This window comes from Polyodon spathula, chromosome 20 (assembly GCF_017654505.1).
Source record: "Polyodon spathula isolate WHYD16114869_AA chromosome 20, ASM1765450v1, whole genome shotgun sequence".
NCBI lineage: Eukaryota > Metazoa > Chordata > Actinopteri > Acipenseriformes > Polyodontidae > Polyodon > Polyodon spathula.
Genome location: NC_054553.1, coordinates 23444206 through 23468457, shown reverse-complemented (window position 1 = coordinate 23468457; position 24252 = coordinate 23444206). Strand labels below are relative to the sequence as shown.

Genomic DNA, 24252 nt, shown 5'->3' with positions numbered 1-24252 from the left:
GTTATTTTTTTATTAAAGACAATACACTTTGTTATGATTAAGTTAATATTTTCCAGGTTTCTTTTGGTATTGCTGATATTTTGTACAGAATTTGAGCCGAAATCAAGTGAATTATATTTGTAAGTAAAAACAATGGTCAGACATGTTGTTACAAGACTTACCTACCTACAAAGAAATTGAACAGATTATCTTCCTGTGACAATCAAGTAACATAAAACTCAGGTGTTTTTGTTTTAAATAAAAAGAAAAAAAAAAGTTAAGTTTTTGTGAAAATACGTAGAGATATTTTTTATTTGCTTCTACCCTGGGAAATGTTGATCTAAGAAAAGCCACATTGAAGATTATTCAGCTCAGCATACCGATTTTTCTTATTATTGTAGTTAGTTCTGTATACTAAATAGTAAGCCCCAGAAATCTATAGTGACGGTAGTATGCTTCCAATCACAATCACTGAATACTAATTTTGCATTACTTACTCCATAAAAAAAAACTCTAACCTGTTTATATGCATGTTCTGTTGTGGTTTACTAACAGCAGTCCATTCAATCTGTTTTTGTTTTCCAATACTTTTCAATTTTGACTTCCATCCAGTAGAGAAATGGAAAACTTTTATTTGGTCATGCTTTGTTTTAAGGGCTGCTTTTTTAGTTTATTAACTGTGAGCAAACGTTGTTCATTTTGAGCTAAGGGTTATACATTAAGATCTTTATAAACAAATGTAACAGGCAGAGTTGTGCAGTTACGGATTCTGTTCCCTGTGGAACAATTTTCTGTTAATTATAACAATTAACAGAAAAATAAATAATGTATATTAACATGTTTATTAGCTGGTTGTTAATTGCTAATAGGCGGCCCTTAAAATAAAGCGTAACCCTTTATTTTCAACAACTTTTTTTTATTGGCTAGAATTTTACAAAATAAAAGTTTTAATAATTATGTAATTTTTCCAAAATAAGAAGCAAAAATGAAGCTACGATTTATAAACTTTTTAGTCGTGCTGAATGTTAACCACTGTCTGGCCCCCCTTTTCTAAGCTGGAGTCCACTTTGGGTCATGAGGCAGAACTCGAGAACCAGAAGCAGAGGCAGGAACTGCTCAGTTCTCAAGCCCAGAGCATTACAAAGAAGTACCAAGAAACTAAAGAGCTCCTACAGCAGCAAGAAATCAAAAGGCGCAGCCTGCAAGCTCAGCTAGGCTTCTTCCTTTCGGAGACATCTGGGAAAGAATTGTCCCCAACTGAAGATCAGAACTTCTTGCTGGAGGAAACAAACAAGGACAGGGTTGAGGAGCTACCAGGGAACACCAGTGCATTGACCATAGTGCTACAAGACAGTGCAGACATGCTAAAGGAAATTGAGAGTCTTCTAATGGGAAATCCGGTGTCTGTAAAGCACCTTGTGAGATTACTGCACAGTACAGCCCTAGTACATTCAGAAGATGCTAAAAAGCCCATTTTAGAACCCAAGCCAGAGATTACTGGAAAGTGCTGTCAGAAGCTGTATGACATCTTAAAGCAACAGCATGAGTCTCTGATGCACCACCTAATGAAAGCTGAGGAAAGGGTTAAAGAATATGAAGCTCATCTGGAGGGGATGCTGGGTAGGGAGCAGAACCAAAAGTTAGATTCTTTAAAGAGCTGCGTGGCTCTGAGACAGATGGAAGAGCATGTGGAGTTGAGCGAGGTGACAGTAAAGAGGCAAGCCCAAGATATTGAAATTTTAACCAACGAGAATGAAGTCCTGCATCAGCGCTACCAGGAAATAATGAACCAGCTTACAGAAGCGGATAGGGAAATAGAAAGACTCAAATTAGAGTTGTTGAATGGCCAAGGCGGGCAGAAGCATCTGCAGGTTGTTGAAGAGCTCAACAAGACCAAAGCTAGGCTGGCAGAAAAAGAGGCAGACAAAGAGGTTAATGAGAAAGAACTGAAGAAGAAATCTCAAAAGTTACAAGAAACCATAATTAGGTTAGAAGTGCTGGGGAGCAGCTTGAGAGAGACTGAAAGGAAGCTACAACTGAGGGAAGCAACTTTGCAAGGTCTGGGGTTCCAGATGTCTGCAGAAGATGACACTCAGCTGCTTCTGGAAGAGAAAGAACAGCTTTGTGTGCAGTTGGGCGTTGCTGGGGAAAAGCTGTCAGAACAGGAGAAGCAGCTTAAAGCCACAGAGCAGTCTTACAGGGAACTTCAGTGCCAGTACAGAGAACTACTGTTAAAAAATGATGAATGCAAAACATTCTATAGCCAAAAGCTGTTGGAGGCCCAAAATAAAATAAAAACGATTGAGGGAGCGAGTGTAGAGGAGGGAGGACATGGTTCTGAAATAAAGCAAGAACTTTCAGATGAAGAGAGAGTCAAGCAGGTGGTTGAAAAGATTAAACTTGAGTCGGCAGCACTTAGTAAAGTAGCAGAGGTTTTAGGGAAGGTGGATTTTAAAGTAGAAAAGGCACTGGATGTGTTTACGAGTACTGTTAAGGGTATTGGGTCCACAGTAGATTCTTCCAAAGAAGAGAACCCTGAAATGTCACTTCTCAAGAAGATATTACTGGAAGGGGAGTTCTGGGTGAATATGTCAAACATTTCAGATACCAGCTCTTCAGAGTTGAAAGAGAATGAGCTGAACAGTTACTTGAGTAAAGCATCAGATAGTGCTTTAGTGAAAAATAAAATGTTATTTTTAGCTCACAGGCTTTTCCATCTATCTAACGCACGCCAGCCTCCGCTAGAGCTTGTTAAAAATCCTGACAAAGCAATTGAAGAAGTTGTGAAGGATCAAACAGAGGCTAAGGGAATGTTAAAGTTTGAAGTCATTGAGGGTGTTCAAAGTGAAATGAGCACAGAAGGTAAAAACGAGGAGGTTGTTTCTCCTTTTTACAATTGGCTCGATCATGAAACAGATCACCAAGTTAGGACAGAACTTGTTCAGAATCTGCAGAAGAAAGTTTGCCTGCTAAATCAAATTGCATCTAGCATACAGGCTTCTACCAACAAGGAACTAATGTCTTTGTCTTTAAAGCTTTTCAATAGTTTGGACTTGGTCTCAAACAGCAAAAAAGACTTAAGTGGACCATGGCTATCCATTTTGCAGGACGCAGTAACGCAGGCCCAACTGTCGTACATCATCTGCAGGTTAGACATTCAGCATAAAAAAGAGCTTACAAAGTTAAAAGAGGATGGGTTTAAACAGAAAGCAACTGAAACAGACCATAAACAGTGTGCCGATTTAAAAATGCAAAACAAAGAATACAAGGCAGTGTTAGAAACCGTGAAAGACGAGATAGCAGGGCTGGTAAGCTCAAAAGGTGAGGAGAATGTAACAATGATGCACATTCACATTGAAGGAGAGCCAATTGATTCTCTGGATAAGGCTATAGAAATTCAGGACATGGCAGCCAAGCACAAGAAGGAACTTCGAGAAGTCAAGGACGCCTATGAACTTGAGGCTGAGAAACTGAGGAAAGAGATAGCGAAGGCAGAAGAAATCCTGAAATTAAAATCAGAGGAGAATGTTAAAGAAATCGACTCCCTTACCGTCTGTATGGAAAACCTGGCAAAGAAGCACAAGGTGGAAATGATAAGACAGCAGGAAAAATACGCAGCAGAAAGGAAGAACCTGGAAGCCAAACACACAAGGGAAATCGAGAAGCTACAAAAAGAAATGGTTGAGCAGGCCAAGCTAGGACTCCCTGAGGGAGTGGTGCTCATGGGAGAAGAAGGAACTACCACTAAAGATAACGAGACGCATTCCACTTCACTGCTCAAAGAAAGGATTCAGGAGCTGGAATCTCAGATTAGTACCATGAGAGACGCAATGAAGCAACGTGAACGTGAAGGAGATTTATCGTCTATTCAGCAGAAATATGAAAAAGACCTGGAAAACCTGAAGGTGGCCATGTTATTATTTCCCCTTTCTACATGTTGCCTTGTTAATTCATGTGATCCCAATGTTCCTGTAGTGTTGCATGGTGTTAACACGTTTTATGCATGAGTTTCGTAGTCTCCTGGTGTGTTCAATGTGTACTGAGGAGCCCATTTCTTGGCTAGTCTATGAAGAAGCCTTTTTTCCTTCCTTTGATGTCTGCAGCACTTAAACATCTATTTGGGAAAATAGATAGATGAATAGCCAGGTTAGCAGTGGTTATAGTTTTAAAAAAAGAATAAATCCCTGAATCTTACCTGTTGGGAAACTCAATTTCCTATAAAGGTCTCAAAGGTCAAATGTATTTTCATTTTAAAAATGGTATCAAGTACGATACTAAAGAAATCTGTGTTTGCAAGCCGTACTTTCAGTTGGTCTTGCATTTCCTTGGTCATTTCATCTGGAGAGTGAAATTGTCCTTAACCCTTCAACACCTTATTTCCTGTCACTAACCAACCAGCTGATTCCCCTTTTTACTGACATGCTTTCAGCCAGTAACATGCTTTGACCAAAAAGACACTACAGAATGACCTAGGAAGTGAAACAGTTGCAGACTACTTGAAATTAAGGCAAGCAAACTGAGAACTGTCTTTAATCTCATGTTGTGCCAGATATTTTTTAATGAAAATGCAATCGTGCTATAGCACGTGTTTCTTTCAGAGCTGCTCATTTGAGACCTTTATAGTAAAATATATGGATTTTTTTTTTTTATACAACCATCAGTTTATTACACTGTAATAATTAATCTTAATGCATTAGGAGGGCTCTGGGTGTTAAGCTTTAAGTCAGATTTTAAAACAGCAACAACATATTCTTTATACCTAAAAATACATATAAAGAATAAATCATGCTTTATTTTGTAGTATACTTTTTATCATAGTACTGTATGTTACTGACAATTTGTAGACTCCCATCATTATAACTGAAATGGGTTCCACAGGAAGAGTTACGTTTGCTTTGTAGCCTGTTGTTAACCTGTTTTCCCTTGGCTGTGTTGACACTTTGAAAGCATATACAGTCGAGCCCTAATTAATTAACATCATTGGTAGAACTAGATTTCTGTGTTATATATTTGGTAAACAGAATTCCAATGACAATCTGCAGATAAAATGGATACTGAACAAATCATGGTCATTCTAGCTGTGATGTTACTGGGGTCTACTGTATATCTTTTGTATCTGCACCTTGTACTAAAATAAATGTACATTGCCCTTCCTTAGTGCTTTATGTATTTAACGCATAACTGCACTCCAAACTTGATTAACAGAAACAATATCCAGCAGAAACTAAACTGGTACTAATCGTTAACTTATTAAGATCGCTAGAATTTCTAAAGCCTATAGGCTATAGCTTCCTTAGGTTGTGTTTTGAGCAAAAATGGCAAATAGGTTTTGATGGTCTGGAATTTTAGGATATTGGAAGTTGTTTTCAGTTTTTTTTTTTTTTTTCTTTTAATCACAAAAGAGCCTCCCAACTTTGTCATGCTAATTTGACAACATCATACATGACATTTAAAATTGACTTTTACTTCCTCTCTGTTTCGTTCATGCTATATAACAATTTTAGCAATTGTGAAAAAAAAAAAGAAATTTAAAGTACTTGTAGCTAATAAAGTCATTCCATAAATGTTCTCTGCCATGCAAATCAATTCGTTATATAGGTCTCAGATGTGCAGTTTTGAAACATGATAGCTAGTACTCCAGATTAAAGAAATCTCTGTTTGCAAGCCATGCTTTTAGACTGTCTTGCACTTCTTAAGTAATTTCAATAGGAAGGGAACAGGCTTTGACCCAGAAGACACTGCTGGAATAAAATGACCAAGGAAGTAAAGCAGTAACAGACTTACTGGAAGGTAAGGCAAGTCGAGCAAACAGGTCTTTATTGTAGTACCAGATTTCTGTTTTAAAAATGCACAGTTCCTTTAAGTTGTGTTTCTTTCAAAACTGCACATTTGAGAAGCTAATGGAAGTGAAAATGGATGAGTTGTGGGATTATTTTGTTTGCTGTAAATACTTTTAATATTATGTTGCTTTAGCGCCCGTCATATAGACTGCTGTTGCGGTATTAGGCACCAACATTCTTTCAGTAAACCTTATTGCTGCTAGATAAAAGTTGTAAATAACCATAAAAAACACATTTGAGTAGCAATGCACAGAAGCATTGTGGCAGCATTACTGTGATCTGGCTAAGTGGTCAGACTTTACTGACCACTATACCAGCTGCAGGGTGATTTAAAAAAAAAAATTCCTTAAGGGAAAGTATTATTTATACAAGTTCCTAAGTTCATTTATTTACTATTTTTTTGAAGATTTTTATTTTCATGAAGAAGTAGGTTGCAATGGAAGAAATAATTTTCAAGAATGTTCTGTATATTATGAAACTATTAAACCTAGAATTCTTTTGGCTGTCCGTCATGTGGCTTTATGGAGGTGTCAACATCCTTTTTCAGTTCCTTGTAGTATTTATTAACTCAGAATCATAGAATTATGTTTTATTTACATTTCTATTCATTTTAATTTATCTAAAGGTGCTTGTAGGAAGTAAAATAGTTACTTTGAAAATGATTATAGTTTTCTGAAAGTATGGAAATAACAGTAATTGGTGTCTGGAGTTTGTTTTGCGTGGATGTTTTAGGTTTTTTTTAAAACCATAAATATATTAATATATGTACTTATGTATATTTTACTATGCAAAAAAAATAATAAAATGTTAACAGCAAATTAAACATGAAGCGTGATCCGAAACTATTCTGAGAGACCACAGTTTGGCATGACACAGTGGGAAAGCCTTCAGTAAAGGAATGAGGTCAGTAGTGGCATTATCGTATACTCTCATTAGGAGGCTTTCAGGAAACTGACCTGACTTGTTTAAAAAAAAAAAAAAAAAAAAAAGTCATTTTTAGTAATTGGCATATGTGTTTAGTGATCTAAAGGAAGTATATTGTATTTTTGATTTAATTTTTTAAAATGTATTTTCTTGGGGAATATGTAGTTGTAGCTTTGTCAATATAGGTTGCAGTATGATACATAAAGTGATGGAAAGTTATTCCTTAGAAAATGTGTTTTACATTTTAATACATAGATACAGTAGTGCTCCATACCCATTGATCTTAAACTCAAAGCAACACAAGCAGACATAAACGGATGCATTGTGTTTATCATCACTTTAGGCGACGTGTGAGCGTGGGTTTGCTGCTATGGAAGAATCTCATCAGAAAGTTGTCGAGGAACTGCAGAGGAAGCATCATCGAGAGCTGGAGAGACTGCACGAGGAGAAAGAGAGGCTACTGAATGAGGAGACGGCTGCCACTATTTCTGGTGGGGACTTGAGGAATAACCTTTGTTATAGAAAATGAAAACACAGAGGGTTATTGGTTTAATCAGTTGCTTCTGGTTCAAGCAACAGTTATCAGCAATGACTGTGCTTATATTTAAAATCGCTCAGGTTTCGAAGGAAACTGGTTCAAATACCCAACTGATTCCAGCTCTAAACTGGTTTGCATGCACAGTGTTTAAAGGATTTGGGAATCGATTCATTGAACTGATAGAATGTGCATATAAACAAGGTAGTTGATAACCTAACCTATTGAGAACATATTCAATTAGCATTTACCAAACGGATATCTAAAATTTACACAAAACATAGGTTCAGCGCTATTGAAGAGCTCCTATCTGCCCTTAGTATAAGTAGCTGGGTTCTGACAAATATATCATTCCACGTCCCCACATGTTGCTACAACTGTTTAAATGACATACCTGTAATTTTTCTTTTCATTAACATCCTGACAACTTCTTACATGTATAACTAAAGTATGTTTCAAAGCTCTTTTCAAAATCCTCTCTAGTGCACTGGGGTTTGAGATCTGTCCTCTAAATCACTCCAGAACGATTTAAAAAACATAACAAGAAGTGCTTTGGGTTTTCTTTCCCATACCATATCACGGATCATTATTGCTGTGCTGTCTGTTTGCCAATGTGGGCATTAATCCTTACACTGTTAGTGCACTAGAGCGCACATTTTGAAGAGAGATTTGAAACAGAAGTTATAAGTGTAAAAAGGTGTCAGGATGTTAACAATGAAAAAAAAAAGTTATTTAAACAGTTGTGCAACACATGGGGACGTGTAACACTATATTTTTCAGATCCCAGCTACTTACTCTTGAAGTTGTTTATTGCTAGTTCTGTAACATTAGCTGTTTTTAATCAAAGAACACAAGTGGTTTATTATTTCTGAAACTTGCCATGCTGTTTAAAACCCTCTTACGTTGTGCTAACAAAATAATTCCAGTAAATCATACCTAAAATATATTGCCATAATTTTCTTGGTATTAGATTTTCCTATATGAAAAACACACACACACTATGGTAAAGATGAATTAGATATTTTTTATGGTAATTTATGTGTAGCTATTGGTGAAGAAAAATGATCAAACGCTCTTTGCAGATACTTCAGTGCAGCCAACATTGAAAACACGTCACTCATACATACTCAGAGGCAAGCCAACCTGTCTGGCTTCTGGGAAATTGAAAATAAATGGAAATGTTATATATATATATATATATATAGTGTGTGTGCGCTTAGGAAGGGTCATTTGTCTATAAAAACAAAACATTCTGAAGTGTTTTTTCTACAAGGACTCAAACTTCTAGAAGCAACTCGTCAGTGTCAGATGTGTTCCTTTAGTTGGAAGCACATCGTGGAAAAGGCTGCAAGAAATGTTCAACAGTTTTGTTGTTTACAAAGTCTGTAGAAAATGTGAGTTCTACAAAATGATGTTAGCACCGTGTACTTTCTACTTGCATAAACTTTCCCTTCTTAAAACATGTTTTACCAAAAAGCACACTACAAGCAATCTTAAGGCATAGTAATGTACCTGTTTAAAGTACAGTCAGAAAGAGAACATAAGACAGTTTAGTTTCATTTCTTTAAACCCTGCTGCGTTCAGTTTAAGAATTAATCTATTGTGCAGGACTTTATCAAAAGCTTTCTGGAAATCTAAATAAACCATGTCATATGGTTTGCAATTATCCATTGTCGATGTTGCATCCTCAAATAAAATCAAGCAGGTTAGTTAGACATGATCCCCCTTTCCTAAAAGTATGCTGACTGTCTCCCAGGATACTGTTACCATATAGGTAATTTGCCATTTTGGATCTTTTTATAGCTTCCATAAGTTTACATATAATAGAAATCAGGCTTATTGGTCTGTAGTTACTTGGTTTGGTTTTGTTTCCCTTTTTGTGGATCGGTATTATGTTTGCAGTTCAAGAGACTGTTGCATGATCTTGGTTAGTGGTTTGTAAGTAACTTCTTTCATTTCTTTGAGTACTATTGGGAGGATATCACCCGGCCCAGGGGATTTGTTTATTCTAAGAGCTCCTAGTCCCTTTAACACTTCTGCCTCAGTTATGCTAACATTATTTAAAACAGGATAGGAACAGGTTGACATGTGGAGCATGTTGTCCATATCCACCTTTGTAAAAACTTGAAAAGTAATCATTTAATATAGTTTCTGTTTTGTTTTTGTTTGTTGTTTTTTTATTTCGTCTGTGATTTTGCCATTTGTATCTCTTAGACATTTAAACTCCTCTTTGAATGTTCTCTTGCTGTATTAATATTGGAAAAACTTTTTGGAATTGGTTTTAGCCCCCTTAGCAATGCTCATTTCTATCTCTCTCTTGGCCTTTCTGACTTCCTTTTTGACTTGTGTTTGCAGTTCCAAGTACTCTTTCTGTGTACTTTGTTTTTGGTCCCTTTTAAACACTCTGTAAAGTGCCTTTTTTCGCTAAATATTTATTTTAATTTATCTATTAAACCATTTTGGCTATTTTCGATTTCAATCTGTCTACTTTTAGAGGAGAACATACTGCAGGTGGTCTAGAACAACAAAATGTTCTGCTTTTCAAGCAGCCGTTTTTCATTTCAGCTATTGAAGCAATGAAAAATGCACACAGAGAGGAGTTGGAGAAGGAGCTAGATAAAGCACGGAAAGCAAACAACGGCACAGAAAACGCAGACATTGAAGAAATCCGCAGACAGCATGAGTGAGTTGCTTTCAATGCATGCTCTCTCTCGCTCTGTCGCTCTCTCTCGCTCTCTCCCCCTCTCTCCCCCCATGAACTTTGGTAGTTTGGGTCTCAAGAGTATTGTGTACAGGGCCTCTATAACTCCATTTGTTTATCTTGATTTTCTGATGTTTATATAACAAGACTCCCCAGTACTCTGCCCACTCAGCTTCTTCATTCAATGACACATTTATTGTGAAATTATAAATGCTGCCCTCAAAAGACTGCTTAATTCCCTAAACGTATAGGATTAAAGATGTTCAAACGTTTAAAATGTAATATGTTCTGATTTTCTTGTAACACAATCAGAAGTCAAACTGCCACAACAAACTGTCTAACCTACAATGCTATAACCCCACAATGCAAGTCCATATTAATGACAATGCCTTTACTATACAAGTTGACAGCAAGAGTTAAACAATTAAGTTAAACAATTTCCTAGCATCGAACCATTAATCACACTTGTTCAGTATGACCGGTTAACAATGCAAAAGATACAGCTTACAAAATAATGAAAAGCAAATTGGATAACTGATTTATGAAAGTAACTGAAGAGACTACACCATCTCAAAAGTGACTTTGTTTAGTGGTACAGTACTATACTTTAGTAAAATGCATTGAAGCTAAGTGTTATAATTTTGTGTGCATTTGAAAACTATATAAGCATTTGGTGTTTATAACCGTTAAGCTGTATTGTCATTTTTTTATACATAAAATTTCCTTGGAAATTATCAGTGTTTATTTAAAAATATTGGAAAATATTAATTTCCAGGTTAATAATGGAAAAAAAATCAGCTTATATGCTTCTGTTTGCTGTGAGTGCTAACGGCTGTCTGTTTGCTGCATAAAGCTGGTGAAGTTAACTTGTACTGGACTCTATTGCACTAAACAATATATCGATCCAGTTTCCCACAGTCTGACCAAGTCCCGGCAAAGAGTATTATCGGCTTTATCAAATCTGTTTTTCCTGCATTGATCGCTCTTACAGAAAAGTGTACAGTGATGTGTTTGTCCTTGCGTGTGGTGACATAACTTTCCAGTAACTTCAGAAGCAAAGTGTTGCAGTTGATCAAGCAATTACAGCAGGAAAAGAACAACAAAAAAAAGGAAAATATCTGCATAATGTAGAAGAATGAAACAACTGAAGAGGCAGAGTATTTGGCTTGATCAGCGATAGATGGGTACAGAGGAGATCTGAAGGGCGTAGAACACAACCAGAAACATGAGGATACATCAGAACCCTGGTGATTAAGTAGGCGTCTCATTCTATGGGAAACAGCAAGCCAGTGCAGATTCTGCTTTTTGGTGCATGTAAGGACAAGAGCTGTATATTTGTAGAAGAGCTGTACTTTAGATTTCATAATAAATGTGCACAGTACAATGACAGTGGTTTCAACTTTTTTGGCTGGTTGCACATACTCTGATTAGCACTAAATATGGACTATCTAATGTTAGTTTAGTTAGTGTGCTAGTCTGGGTCTGTGATGCCAGTTGTTTAAGTTAAAAACCTTGTGGGAAGAAAGTGTTGCAGTCAAAGGATGCACCAAAACAAGTTGAAAAATGTACATAGGACGAACAAAGTGCTGTTATTGAAGAGCACGTTCCAACTGAAAATGTTTATCATTCATTTGCTGAAATTTATTTATGCACGCACACCAGTAATAATGTTCTGGTTGAGTGTATACGGGAAGATTAATCATCCTGGCAGTGCTGGAAAATATTTTTGAAAAAGTAAATGGAAAATGTGCCTCTGTGTGTTTTAAAGGCTGGTGTGTGTGTGATTGTTTGACAGTGAGGAGCTGGCCTCGTTCCAGCGGGAGATTGAGGTGTTGTCAGAGCAGTACTCTCAGAAGTGTCTGGAGAACGCACACCTCGCCCAGGCCTTGGAGGCAGAGAGGCAAGCCTTGAGACAGTGTCAGCGAGAAAACCAAGAGCTCAATGCACACAATCAGGTATGGGTTGCTTTAATTCATGTTTCGTATTTCTTATCGGAACTCCCAGTCTTCTACTAATGCCACTGTCTAAACATGAATATATTTATTTGGTTTCTTGTTACCTTAAAGTGATTATAGCTTGCAAAACAGTTACATGCATTATCACCACTATGCACATCCATTCATTATATAGTTCTCAAATGTGTAGGTGTGAAAGAATGTTTAATTTTGAAACATAATATCTAATAATGTACTAGAATAATGCTTTTACACCATCTTCCTGATCATTTTGCCTGGAGAGTGAAATTTGCCCCACCCCTTTTGGGGCTTCTTTCCTGTCAGTAACCAACAAGCTGCTTCCCCTAATGATTGCCAGTAAGATGCTTTGACCCCCGAAAAAACTGCTGGGTTGAAATGACCTAGCAAGTGAAGCAGTAACAGATACCTGGAAAGCAAAACAAGCAAACTGAGAACTTTCTTTAACCTAGTTTAGTTCTTGATGTCATGTTTTGAAATATAAATATACTTTCTTTCAATTGCACATTTAAGACATGCATAGTTACTGAAATGCACGACCAGGTAAGATCTGATGAGTTTATTGTGTTAGCTACAACATATTAAATGTGGAGTATTGTTCCGTGCAAGTACAAGCTGATGCAAGTACTGGTACAATTGGGTGCCATATAGTCCAGTCAGCAGCTGTAAAGATCACAACTCTCAACCATACTGAACATATGTCACATGTTGTTGTATCAGAAGCTGTGGGTATATGATGTCTGTCTCTGTATGTCTAAATAACTGTATGATTTAGTAACATACTGTAAATACTGTAGCCGAGATGTCACTGTGAATATGACGGCACGTATTAGTTCCTGCTGCTTGTTTTTTTTAATACCACTAGTGTAAACGAGAGCCTTGCTAATTTTACAGGAATTGAACAATCGCCTGGCTGCTGAAATAACACAGCTGAGATCAAGGGTAGTCAATGAGGATGGAGGAGATACCTGTGCATTAATACAAGGCACGGAGGTGTACCAGTTAGAGGTAAGACTTCAGACACTGTTTTTAGAAGGGAAACCGCCTGGGATATCTTCGTTTTATAATGACAATTGCCACAACTTGTGCAGCATCCAGTGGCATACCTGTGATTTAGAATTACAGAAACCCATATTGACAGTGTCAACAGTATTTTTTTTATTTTTATTTTTTTACCAAATTAGGCCACTAGATGTCAGCATTGATACATTACTTAAAAGTCTGACAGACCAATGTTGATATTTTCCATGCAATGGGACAATCGCCAAATATTGACTAGAAAATGTATAAAAATGTAATGTTCGGACCAATTTTATAATAATGACTTTCTTAACTATAACAGCCTATTATCCCTGTTTATTCCTGAAAAAATATATATCTTTTCAACCACTGGGGTCTGCTTCTGAAAAGACTCCCAAAGCTGACAAACAAGCAAACATAATGTGCAGCTGTAGTTTCTGTCCATTCTGCAACTGTGATTGTGTCAGGATGTTCAATTTACTCGCATTTGCCCCAGTCATATATCCCTATCATATCTCAAACCTCCCAACTTCAGAAATTCACTAGACGTGGTATGTTTTTAAACTTGTGCTCATTATATAAATAAAACGTATGTTCGCTATATTTGTAGTAGAATGTTAGTCTTATACTGTGTTTAATCAGAGACATTTTGTTTAGGTCATGTTGCGGGTGAAGGAATCAGAAGTACAATATCTGAAACAGGAAATCAATTCCCTCAAAGATGAACTACAAGCAGCCCAACGAGTAAGTGTATTAAATAATTACAAAAGCAGTGTAACTTTTTAGTCCACTGATGCCCGCTGAACAAAAATAACTTGCAAAGCAAGTTTTTATAAAATTTGTTTAGCAACTAGCATCATTTTTTTCTTCTAAAAAAAATAGAATGTTTCCAAATAAGGCTTTTTGCAGAAACACCCTGCACCTAATCGGTGGATCTAAACAGCAGAAGTTTTATACAGCCTTGTTTACCCTTTGTCTAACATGAGGTCCAATTTGTGTTTAAATCAATCAAATAGACCACACTAATTTTAATACATAACGATAAATACAGCCCACAGTTATGTTATAAAAGTTAATACGTCATGTGTCGTTATAGAGATTTTAATCTCATCTCGTTGACTGGTCAGAATTCATAATGGCAGTGCATCACACAACACTGCCCTTTACATATAAGAGATGTCATCTTCTGCACCCTAGACATGAATGATTAACTTGACATAAATCACAAAAACAGATCTTGTACTCTGCATACCATACGTTTGTGCCCGTGATGACATCTGCATACAGGAGAATTTGAGAAATCCTTCACAATGATTGGTTGATTTGTCAAGCGTAATTTTATAATAGTATATAAATAGCTAAACCTGTTTTTGTTTGTTTGCTTTATTTTAGGACAAGAAATACACAACAGATAAATATAAAGATATTTACACAGAGCTGAGTATTGTGAAAGCCAAAGCCGAGCGGGATCTGAATCGCTTGAAGGAGCAGCTACAGCTGGCTCACGAGGCACTGGGGGAGCAGTCCTTAGAGAAGATGAAATGCAGTGGCTATGGTAAGACTTCAAGGAAATCCTTTAGCAGCTAACAGGTGTGGATATTTATGTGGTTTTGTGGGAACGCTACACTTTTACAAGTAAAACGAACATTTTGTTTTGCATACAGTCTGTTTTGTTTTTTTCAGCGTATTGGTGTACCTTGGGGAAAAATATATGACAATATCCTTCTTTTTCTGTCAGATATCATAAAGTCGAAAAGCAATCCAGATATCCTGAAGATGGCAGCGGCAGCTAAACGGTCAGACCGGACAATGAGGTCAAAAGTAAGTGATTTTATCTATTGTTTATGAAATACCTGCAGATAGTTATATTGCTTTGTTGAAACACTGGCTGGCCACTTTATTAGGACCTGTCTACTCAATTTGGATTTGGCATCTAACCTGAATTAGAGTTGCAAATGAGGTATGTGATATGTACAGCACGGTAGCAAACAGTCTACCAGAAATGGGGAAACGCAAAGATCTGTTGGTCTGAAAGCTTGAAATATGAATTGTGAAGTCTGAAATATTAATGACTGAATTGATTCCCAGCAGAAGGTGTTTCAAAACCTGTAATCTGCATCAAAGTGTTCTGCATTTTGTAGTGTTATATTCTGTGATTGAGATTACTTTTATCTGGATTGTTTAGATCATTTTTTTCTGAAAATATCACTGCTATCCAGATTGCAAATTACGATTATAAAATTATTTATTATTGTTATTATTTATTTTTATTAAAGAAATCTTGATCGCAAAATATAGTATTACAAAATCTGGATCAATGTTATCCAGATTACTTTTTGAAAAACCGGCCCCTGAAAACACCTTCCAACAACTTGTGGAGTCCCTGCCATGTTGTGTCAAGGCTGTGATCAGGTGACCCAAACCGTTTTTAGGTACAGGTCCTAACAGAGTAGCCTGTGTAAATGTAATTTGCACACTGCTTCACATTTTATGGGTTTTTAACTATATTGACGCTGTTCAAAATCTATACAGTGCCAAGTACTATACAGATAAGCATACAAGCATCTGAAAGGGCTTTTTTATATATTGATATGTTTGCATAGTCAGACATAATTAACAATGAGTTCCATGGACAACAAAGGTTGTTTGTTTAGTCTTGCTCTAACACTACACAAGGTATGTGTTTCTCATAGAGGACATCGTTAGGTTTCATGTTAGTTTTTCCAATAGACCCTACTGTATTTTTGAGTTTCTCCCAAATTTAAAGGTAGAATAGAGTGTACAAAATGAAATCAATTTCTTTCCAACTTATCAGTTATGTAGTATTTCTGTGAACCATGCTGAGTTCAGATGTTTTAAAAAGGAATTTCAAAGATGTAATGAAAAACTTGTACACCCAATTTCTTTTACGTTTTAATATATCAGCAATCAGCATGAATCTATGGATGTTCAAACAGCTACAGTAACCCTAAAGGTTCCCATTTAATGCAGTAAATATGCAAAGTGCATTCTTTTGATTAATATTTTAAGGCTTAAATCATTTTTGTTACATTTAAATAATCTTTAACAGCATTATTAACAGTACAGTACATAATGTGTATTCCTGTAGGATATTTGAGACGTCAGAAGCTTTGTATCTTTGCTAAGGGATACAAGTTCATGAGGTACAGTAATCCATCGCATTTCCGCCCTATCAGCTTATCCGCCATGGTCTCTTCAACAACATCACAAGCATTAATACCCTATATCTTTCTAAACAGAGGATTTAGGGGAGATCCCTAATAAAAGCTGAATCTCAAAACAATAATTGTGTGAATACAGTAATTGTTACAGCTGTGTATAATGGTATTTAAAACAGGATTCATTTATCCACCCTTTTACATATCCGCCCTTACTGTGATCCCAACGCAATTGGATACGCGACGGGTGAGACATACATCAGTAACTTCAAACACTTTAATACTGAAATCAATTAAATGAAAAGCAAGGTTTTTATCAGTGTTGGTCCACTATTTTTTTGTGTTGTTTACAAGTTTCAAGTCAAAGTTCTTCAAATTTTAAAACCAAGTTTACGTGTTTTTATATTCGAAATGGATGCCAGTACAGTATAGTGTTTTTTGGGTTTTTTTATTACATGCTTGCCAGGGTAGACACAGATTAGCATGAATGAATTAATGTCTAATACAAAATGGTTAATTAAACAGAATGCAAAAATAATCTACCATAATGTAAAACTTGTCTTAGAAAATGCAAATAAATCATAAAGACTACAATATGAATACATTAAGAATGCAAAGAAACATACTAGGCGTGGTAAGCGTAACGTGTTACAGCGTGTGCCCTGTACCTGCTTACTGATGTAACCATTCATTGAGACTTGGTATGTATTTGAAGGAACTGTTCTTTTGATACTTAACAGTAGCTGGTGCATTTCCTCCCTTTGTCTTCTGTAGTCTGTGAGTCGAGACATGCCCTGGGATAGCTAGAGCTGCCTGATGATTGATACCTAGTGACTTCCTTTAGGTAAACTGTCTGAAAAGCTGCCTTTTATCCAAGATGTTGTTTTCGTCCATTCACTAACAATGCACTTGTCTTTCTATGGGGATTGTTCTTAGCTTGGGTTTAAAACAAAAACTCCTTGTGATGCATAACAGCATTTGCTTAATTGTGTTTATCATTGTGTTTCCAAAGACTTTTTATACAGTCTACTGTATACATAGTATCTACAGTCAAACCTGCTTGTAAGGCTGTGTGGTGGGCAGGGTCATACAGTCAGGAGAGCGCAGGTTGGCATCCCTTTGTCAAGGTTCACCTCGTCTGGACGTCCCGACCAGAAACAAGAGTTCTCCGGTAGCTCGAGTGACTCAGTTTGTCAGCGCTATCTGTAAAGGGGCGATCCCACATTTCCCCGTTCACGCCACTAGCTGTTGCTGTGACTCGACAACGGTGACAAAGCTCCACTCCCCTTGTAGTAACTCCCCCCCCCCCGAAATAGAGTAATTGAACACACTACAAAAAAAAAAAACACCATTTTTTTTTTTGTGGTAGATTTTTTTACTGGGGGGGGGGGGGGGGGGGAATGCCACTGTTCTCTTGTAAAGCTTTTACCATGCAACATATCTGATTTGATATAGAATGGTGGACTTTTAATACAGGTTTGACTGTTTTTTTTTTATAAATCACTATAGATACATATCATTCTGCTCAGATTGTAAGTCCGTGCGGCACTGCATTGTAAGCTGTGGCACTAGTATTCTGACAGTTAAGTTTTGTGTCCTGGATATAAATTAATGCACACACATACCTTCTAAATTGTCTGAAATATTATTCAATTATCTGGATAATTGTTGGTTCCTTTACATGCGCAAGGTTGTTTTTTGTTTTGTTTTGTTTTCTGTGTGTTTTGCCCAAGCCTTGCTGCGCTTGTCTTATTAAACATTGCAGACAAAAGCTGCACGTTCTGCTCCTAGGTTTATCCAGTAACAGATCCTGTTCTTTAATCGCAAATGTTATTTTTGCTCAGTTTGAAAATCTTATTACACTATGTGTTTCTTCAATTAAAAAAATATAATAATAATAATTGTAAGATGTGGCAATTGCCAGCTAATCCTCCCACATTACAGAAATGATCTCAAAGTTTATAATTCTCTGTTTTCACTTACTATACAATGAGCTGCGTGTTCTGTGTTGGGCTCTCGCTCTCTGCAAGCTGAGACGTTATTTTTGTGAGCTGTTTAATGAAAGGAGGACATGTTCAAACACACTCCTGCATCAACTACCAGAAACTCACCAGCGTGATCATATGATAAGTGGAAGCACTCTGCCATTCACTTTCATTGCGATTCCAAATCACGATATCCTGTTATAAAACAATATGCTACAGTCTGGTTAAGCCCAGCTAGTGCATATATCTAGTTAAATCCTTTTTGGTATTTTGAAATTACTGATTTGAAGTCAGACTCCGAGTGGAAGCAGCACATCACTGATTTTTGTATTGAAATCCAGAACCTTAAAGAACACTCTTTATAACAGCAGTGTGTGCTGTGCATCTTGAAAATGTCAATCAAATGTATTGATTGCCTCCCACAGATGAATAACATTCACAATATTATTTATTTATTTATTTATTTATTTATTTTAATTAAATCTCCTATAGCGCCTGTGTAAAATATATTCCATGCACGCTTGTCATTAATTAACTGGGGTATTGATTCCTTGAAGTTATTTCACTTTCCACCACTCAAAGGGAGAATACCTCTAATTCGCAGGCTTGCAGTCATCTTGCTCTTCGGTGTGCATAAAAGCCAACTGCGTAGCTAGTGATCGAAAGGCTTTCATTAATGCAGAAGCTTGCAGCAGTATAGCGTGCAGACAGCAAAACTGACGTACAGTATTACCCATTGATCCAGCTCGGTCTGCCAGTGCCTGCACTCAATTCCTCAGGCTGCTGGATACTACTTTGTATTCCAAGCTTGGTCTCATCAGCCGCTTGTAAACACTGTATGTTTGTGGTCTTCCATATTCCCCCAAGCATTGTTCCCACTGTTCTGGAAGTAATTAGGCAAAGTGCTTATGGAAGCATTTCTCCAATTTGCACTGCAGACTTCCCCAGAGATTGTGTTTTTATGCTTGTTTTCAGCTACTTGAAAGACACAAGGGCCAAAGTGCAAGTCCTTTAGGTGTTATAATAAAGAATAGCCTGGAAACCAAATAGCTCCTGGATTGCATTGTTTCTGGCAGGAAATGCCTTTAAAAGGTCAATTTACACAGTGCACACGTGCTGAAACTGGTAACTTTTCAGTAATGTGTTTCCCAAAAGTTGTGATTTTTGTCCATTGTAAGTGTATGTGTAGTATACTTTTTAATTATTGAAGTTTAAGCAAATAAGCATTAAAAAACAAACATAAAATAGTATAATTAAATGCACTATCTTTCTTAGCACGCCATTTGCCCCTGCTAAGGGGATTTAGTTTGATTTGTTTGATACATACTGTATGTACATACATACACAGTGCTATAACCAACAGTAAACTATTTGCCTTGTACAATTTTCCGAACTGCTATATTTTTGTAATGTGTGGACTTCTTGGCAGGTATAATAACAGTAATTGTTCTCTTGGATATTAAATGACTGAAATAATACCAAGGTCCAAGTCAGGTTATCCAATTAAGAGGTGCTAGGATCCGGTGATGTCACGTGCTGGGCTTGTCTGCAAATAATTTATGAATCCACCAATTATACAGGCTGAGTCAGAAGTGTAGAGTCCCATAGTAATTATTTCCTGTACAGGCACAAGTTGGTACAAATCAGTTTGTTTACACTGTTACTCAGTATGTTTTCTTAGGTTGTAATTTTTACGTATTTGTTTTTGATATAACAAACAAAAAAGAAAATTCCCTATTGTTTATGACTTCTTAGTAGCCCTGTGTTTACTCGCAGCTAACTTCCAGATGAACCATTTTGTGAAGTTTGTCTGTCTTGTTATTGGGGTGTAATATAGGGAGTGTGATAGAAGAAATGTATGCATTGTCTTTCAAAGAAAACTCATATTTATTAACTTGTACTGAAGACTGCATCTGTGTAACAAGCATGCTTATTTAACGTTGTATCAACTGATAAATGGAAAAACAAATTAATATTGAAGGAATGTGTCTTGAAAATAGTCATGTCTGATTTATTATTCCTTACCTGTCTAAAATCCTCTTCTGTGTATTTACTATTGTTCTGTGCATGCTATCACTACTTACCTGGCCGCTTTCATATTGTTTCTTGTGTGTTGAATGTTATGTAAACCCACTTAGTGTGGTGGTGGGTTAGCTATTAAAATAAGCTAAACATTAAGTTTCATATTAACTTAATGAAGGACACATGGCTTAGGTAATAATATTACAAATTATATATATATATATATATATATATATATATATATATATATATATATATATATAGTAAATGCCATACTTAAACAATATCATCTTAATATTTATTGCATGCTAAACAACAAACCTGAAGGCATTAAGACAGAAATAATAATGTGTCAGTAGACAAGTTCATTTCTTTAAAGATACCCTACCACACTGCCACAGTAAATATATTCACTTGCAGGCTCATCAGACCTTAGGGGTTGTAAAAGGGACATTTAGGCTGCAGTAGTTAGCAAGCATGGTAAATAATGATCTAAGCATAAACCGTATATCATGTAAACATGATATTAAACAGATTGGATGTTAAGAGCATTATTTTCAAAGCGTTTAGTCCATTTTTTAATGAACTCCTGTTTTTTGAAAGTCGACAAAGAAGAATCCTGTTAGTGTTCCAAAATAATTGCAGAACAACGCATTGAGGGTGCTTAAGATGATTTGAAATGTATAATTTGGCTGTAGTTTTGTCTGATTTTAACAGATTTTATAAGGTATACCTTACACAATATTTATTCAAAGCGCTTCCATTTAAGTTTAAAACATGTCGGTGTTACCTCTTGCAGTTTGCGTTCCACTAACATGACTTTATCTTTCTTTGCAGAGTCTCAAGGAAGGCTTGACTGCTGAGCAGAGACTTCACCTGTTTGACAACAAAGACACAAAAGAATTCTAATGCCGTTTTGTATATAAGCTTTGCTGCATGTTTAGAGGGCGCTATATTTTAGCACAGAATGTAATAATTTAGAACGCTACAGTGGTTACTACACATCTTATATTTGACATAATATTAGGTTTTCATTTTCTGTCTAGAAATTGCATTCCATGCACTATAGTTACTGTGACTAGCGTGTCTTAATGTGTAAATATTCTTTATTTTTTATGAAGCATCTAAAATGCTACACTAAACACTACTGTATAAGCTACCCTTTAAACTCACTCACAGAAAGATTCCATGTACTACTTGTAAATAACCAGAGGAGTGTTTGAATTTATAAAGTGTAACATCCCCAAGATGGGTAACTGCTGTTCATAATTGAGTATGTCATTATAACGCAGTAGAAAATGTCATTCCTTTGCTGTTGTGCCTGTAGGTTTGGTAGGTATGCACAACTTTTAATGCAACAGCCCCCGTTAGTCATTCACATGCCAGTGGAGTTGTCTGTCAGCTACATAGCGCTACACAAGCTTAACACTTGGCTGTTTTTTAACAACTAAACCCAGCTTGACTTTTCCTGGTTTGTTAGGCTGTTTATCTCCGATTCAACCTTAGCATCTCGCAAAGTATTTTAAAATGTTTAATTTTAAAGATCAATGAAGGCAATGTCTAGATACATACGATTACAGGGCCATTTTGAAATATTTGTCTTCTCTTCTGTAATAATGGTTCGCTCAGCCACATGGGAGTTCAAAGGTTTTAAGTTGGTTATTTTTGTAGTGCGGGTCAGTGGCAGTTTCCTGTGTATTTATTTGAATGCTTTTAATTTTTTTGTCTCACATTTTGTTTTCCCTGTACTCTGTCATTGTAAATATGCAACAAGTGTACACCAACAGACTCCAGGTTTATTAGCAATAAATATTTTTGCACCATGTCTGGTTGGTTTTTGGTTTTTTTTGTCTTTGGAATATTTTAGACTTGAACCCACGCAATTTCAAAGCGCTGCTGGCAGTTTGATAGTACAGTCAAGTCATTTTAATAACACTTCAAAGGGAATGAACACATATGGTGACAGGAAGTAGAATTGACATTATCAGGGGTTTCACGAATAAACTCTCAAAAAAAGCATTAAAACATGGTTTTGATATGTGAGATTTGTCAAAAGGGTACCTGACAAATCATAGAACAAAGTTAGGTTTCAATGTTCAATTTTTTTTTTTTTTTTTTTTTTTAAACAAATAACATTTTAAAATAATCTCCTAATAGCAATAGAGCCCTTACGATAAGGGCTTTGACTCCAGTGCTAGAAAGCCTGATTCACACTTTAATCATGTGACCATTGCTGAGAGTCGTTTTTCTCAACTGTAGCTGGGTACGTCTTCCAATGGGCGCGAAGTGTAAATCAGTCTTCACTGCCATCGCAGTCCTCAACCAGGTACTATTGTTACATATGAAATCTATCCACCAATAAGGAAGCTCCATCTGAGGGCACTACCACATGGTAGATAACTAGAATGTTCTGAGAATATATATCAAAAAAAAAAAAAAAAAAAAAAAACAACACTGGAAGGAAAGCAACATTTAAAAGGGTAAATAAATCTGATTCAAAATGTTAGAAACAGCAACAGAGGCACTGTTTGGCAATAAAACCCTGATTAGCAGGCCCCCTGGTTTCTAATTATTTTTAGTTATTGTTAAAGATTCAGTTATTATACAAATCTAGGGTAACATATTCTGATTAAGTGAGAAGAACAATGTATAACCACTGAAGTTAAATTAGATCAATATGTTATAGATTCACATTTCTTATACACACACACGTGTCTATATATATATATATATATATGTGGTGTGTGTGTGTGTGTGTGTGTGTGTGTATATATATATATATATATATATATATATATATATATATATATATATATATATATATACACAATATATTTAAATATAGTAGTAGGATATTTCCTTTACTTACCTCCTTCACTCTCCACCTCCTCATAATATGGTTGGTCCTCCCACTCTGTCCAATATTGGAGGAATGAGACTGGCTTATACAAACTTAAGAGTACTGACAAAAACTAACAAGTAGTTGTCATGCCGTCAAACACCACTGTTTTCTATTCAAACATTACTTCCATGAGATTTGTAATGTGTGTGTGTATATATATATATATATATATATATATATATATATATATATATAGAGAGAGAGAGAGAGAGAGAGAGAGAGAGAGAGAGAAAGTCTACAACCCCTGTCAATATTTTCACCTTTTGTTGCCTTACAGCCTGGAATTAAAATTGTTTTTTACATTTATCTACACATCCTACCCCACAACTTCTAAGTGAAAAAAAAATATTCTAGAAATTAGTGGAAAATTAATTAAAAATAAAAACTAAAAAAGCTTGGTTGGATAAGTGTCCACCTACTTGTAATAGAATCCTGAATTAGCTCAGGTGTAACCAATCGCCTTTAAAATCACACACCAAGTTAAGTGGCCTCCACCTGTGTTAAATTGTAGTGTTTCACATGATTTCAGGATATATTCAGCAGTTTGTAGGTTCCTTCTGCTAGGTAGTGCATTTCGAAGCAAAGACTCAGGCATGAGCACCAAGGTGCCTTCAAAAGAACTCCGGGACAAAGTTGTTGAAAGGCACAGATTAGGGGATGGGTATAAACAAATATCAAAGGCCTTGAATATCCCTTGGAGCACGGTCAAGACGATTATTAAGAAGTGGAAGGTGTATGGCACCACCAAGATCAGGCTGTCCCTCAAAACTGGATGACCGAGCAAGAAGGAGACCAATGGCAACTTTGCAAGAGCTACAGGCTTTTATGGCCTTTTATAGCACTCCACAAACCTGGCCTGTATAATATGGTGGCAAGATGGAAGCCATTACTCAAGAAAGCCCACCTTGAATCCCGTTTGAAATATGCAAAAAAAAACACTGGAGATTCTGTAGCCATGTGGCAAAAAGTTTTGTGGTTTGACAAAACTAAAATGGAACTTTTTGGCCTAAATGCAAAGCGTTATGTTTAGCGCTAACCTAACATAGCACATCATCCAAAGAACACCATCCCTACTGTGAAGCATGGTGGTGGCAGCATCATATTATGGGGATGTATCTCTTCGACAGGGACTGGGGCACTTGTCAGGATAGAAGGGAAAATGAACGGAGCAAAGTACAAAAAAGTCCTTGAG

General features: G+C 36.3%; 1 protein-coding gene across 4 annotated transcripts in view; it reads left to right on the top strand.

Moving 5' to 3' along the window:
• The window catches only part of LOC121295905 (protein outspread-like), a 73413-nt gene extending 51430 nt beyond the window's left edge, over positions 1-21983 (top strand). For 2 of the 4 annotated variants that reach the window (XM_041221026.1, XM_041221025.1), the window contains exons 16-24: positions 1035-3884; positions 7087-7234; positions 9844-9961; positions 11775-11934; positions 12847-12960; positions 13630-13716; positions 14365-14527; positions 14711-14793; positions 20996-21983. In XM_041221026.1, the coding sequence (XP_041076960.1) occupies positions 1035-3884; positions 7087-7234; positions 9844-9961; positions 11775-11934; positions 12847-12960; positions 13630-13716; positions 14365-14527; positions 14711-14793; positions 20996-21067 (3795 nt within the window). In that variant the 3' untranslated portion in view covers positions 21068-21983. Of the gene's footprint in view, positions 1-1034; positions 3885-7086; positions 7235-9843; positions 9962-11022; positions 11227-11774; positions 11935-12846; positions 12961-13629; positions 13717-14364; positions 14528-14710; positions 14794-16925; positions 16996-20995 lie in introns of those variants that run through there. The other 2 variants (XM_041221027.1, XR_005946982.1) reach the window with 2 other exon arrangements.
• The last annotated feature ends 2269 nt before the right edge of the window (positions 21984-24252 follow it).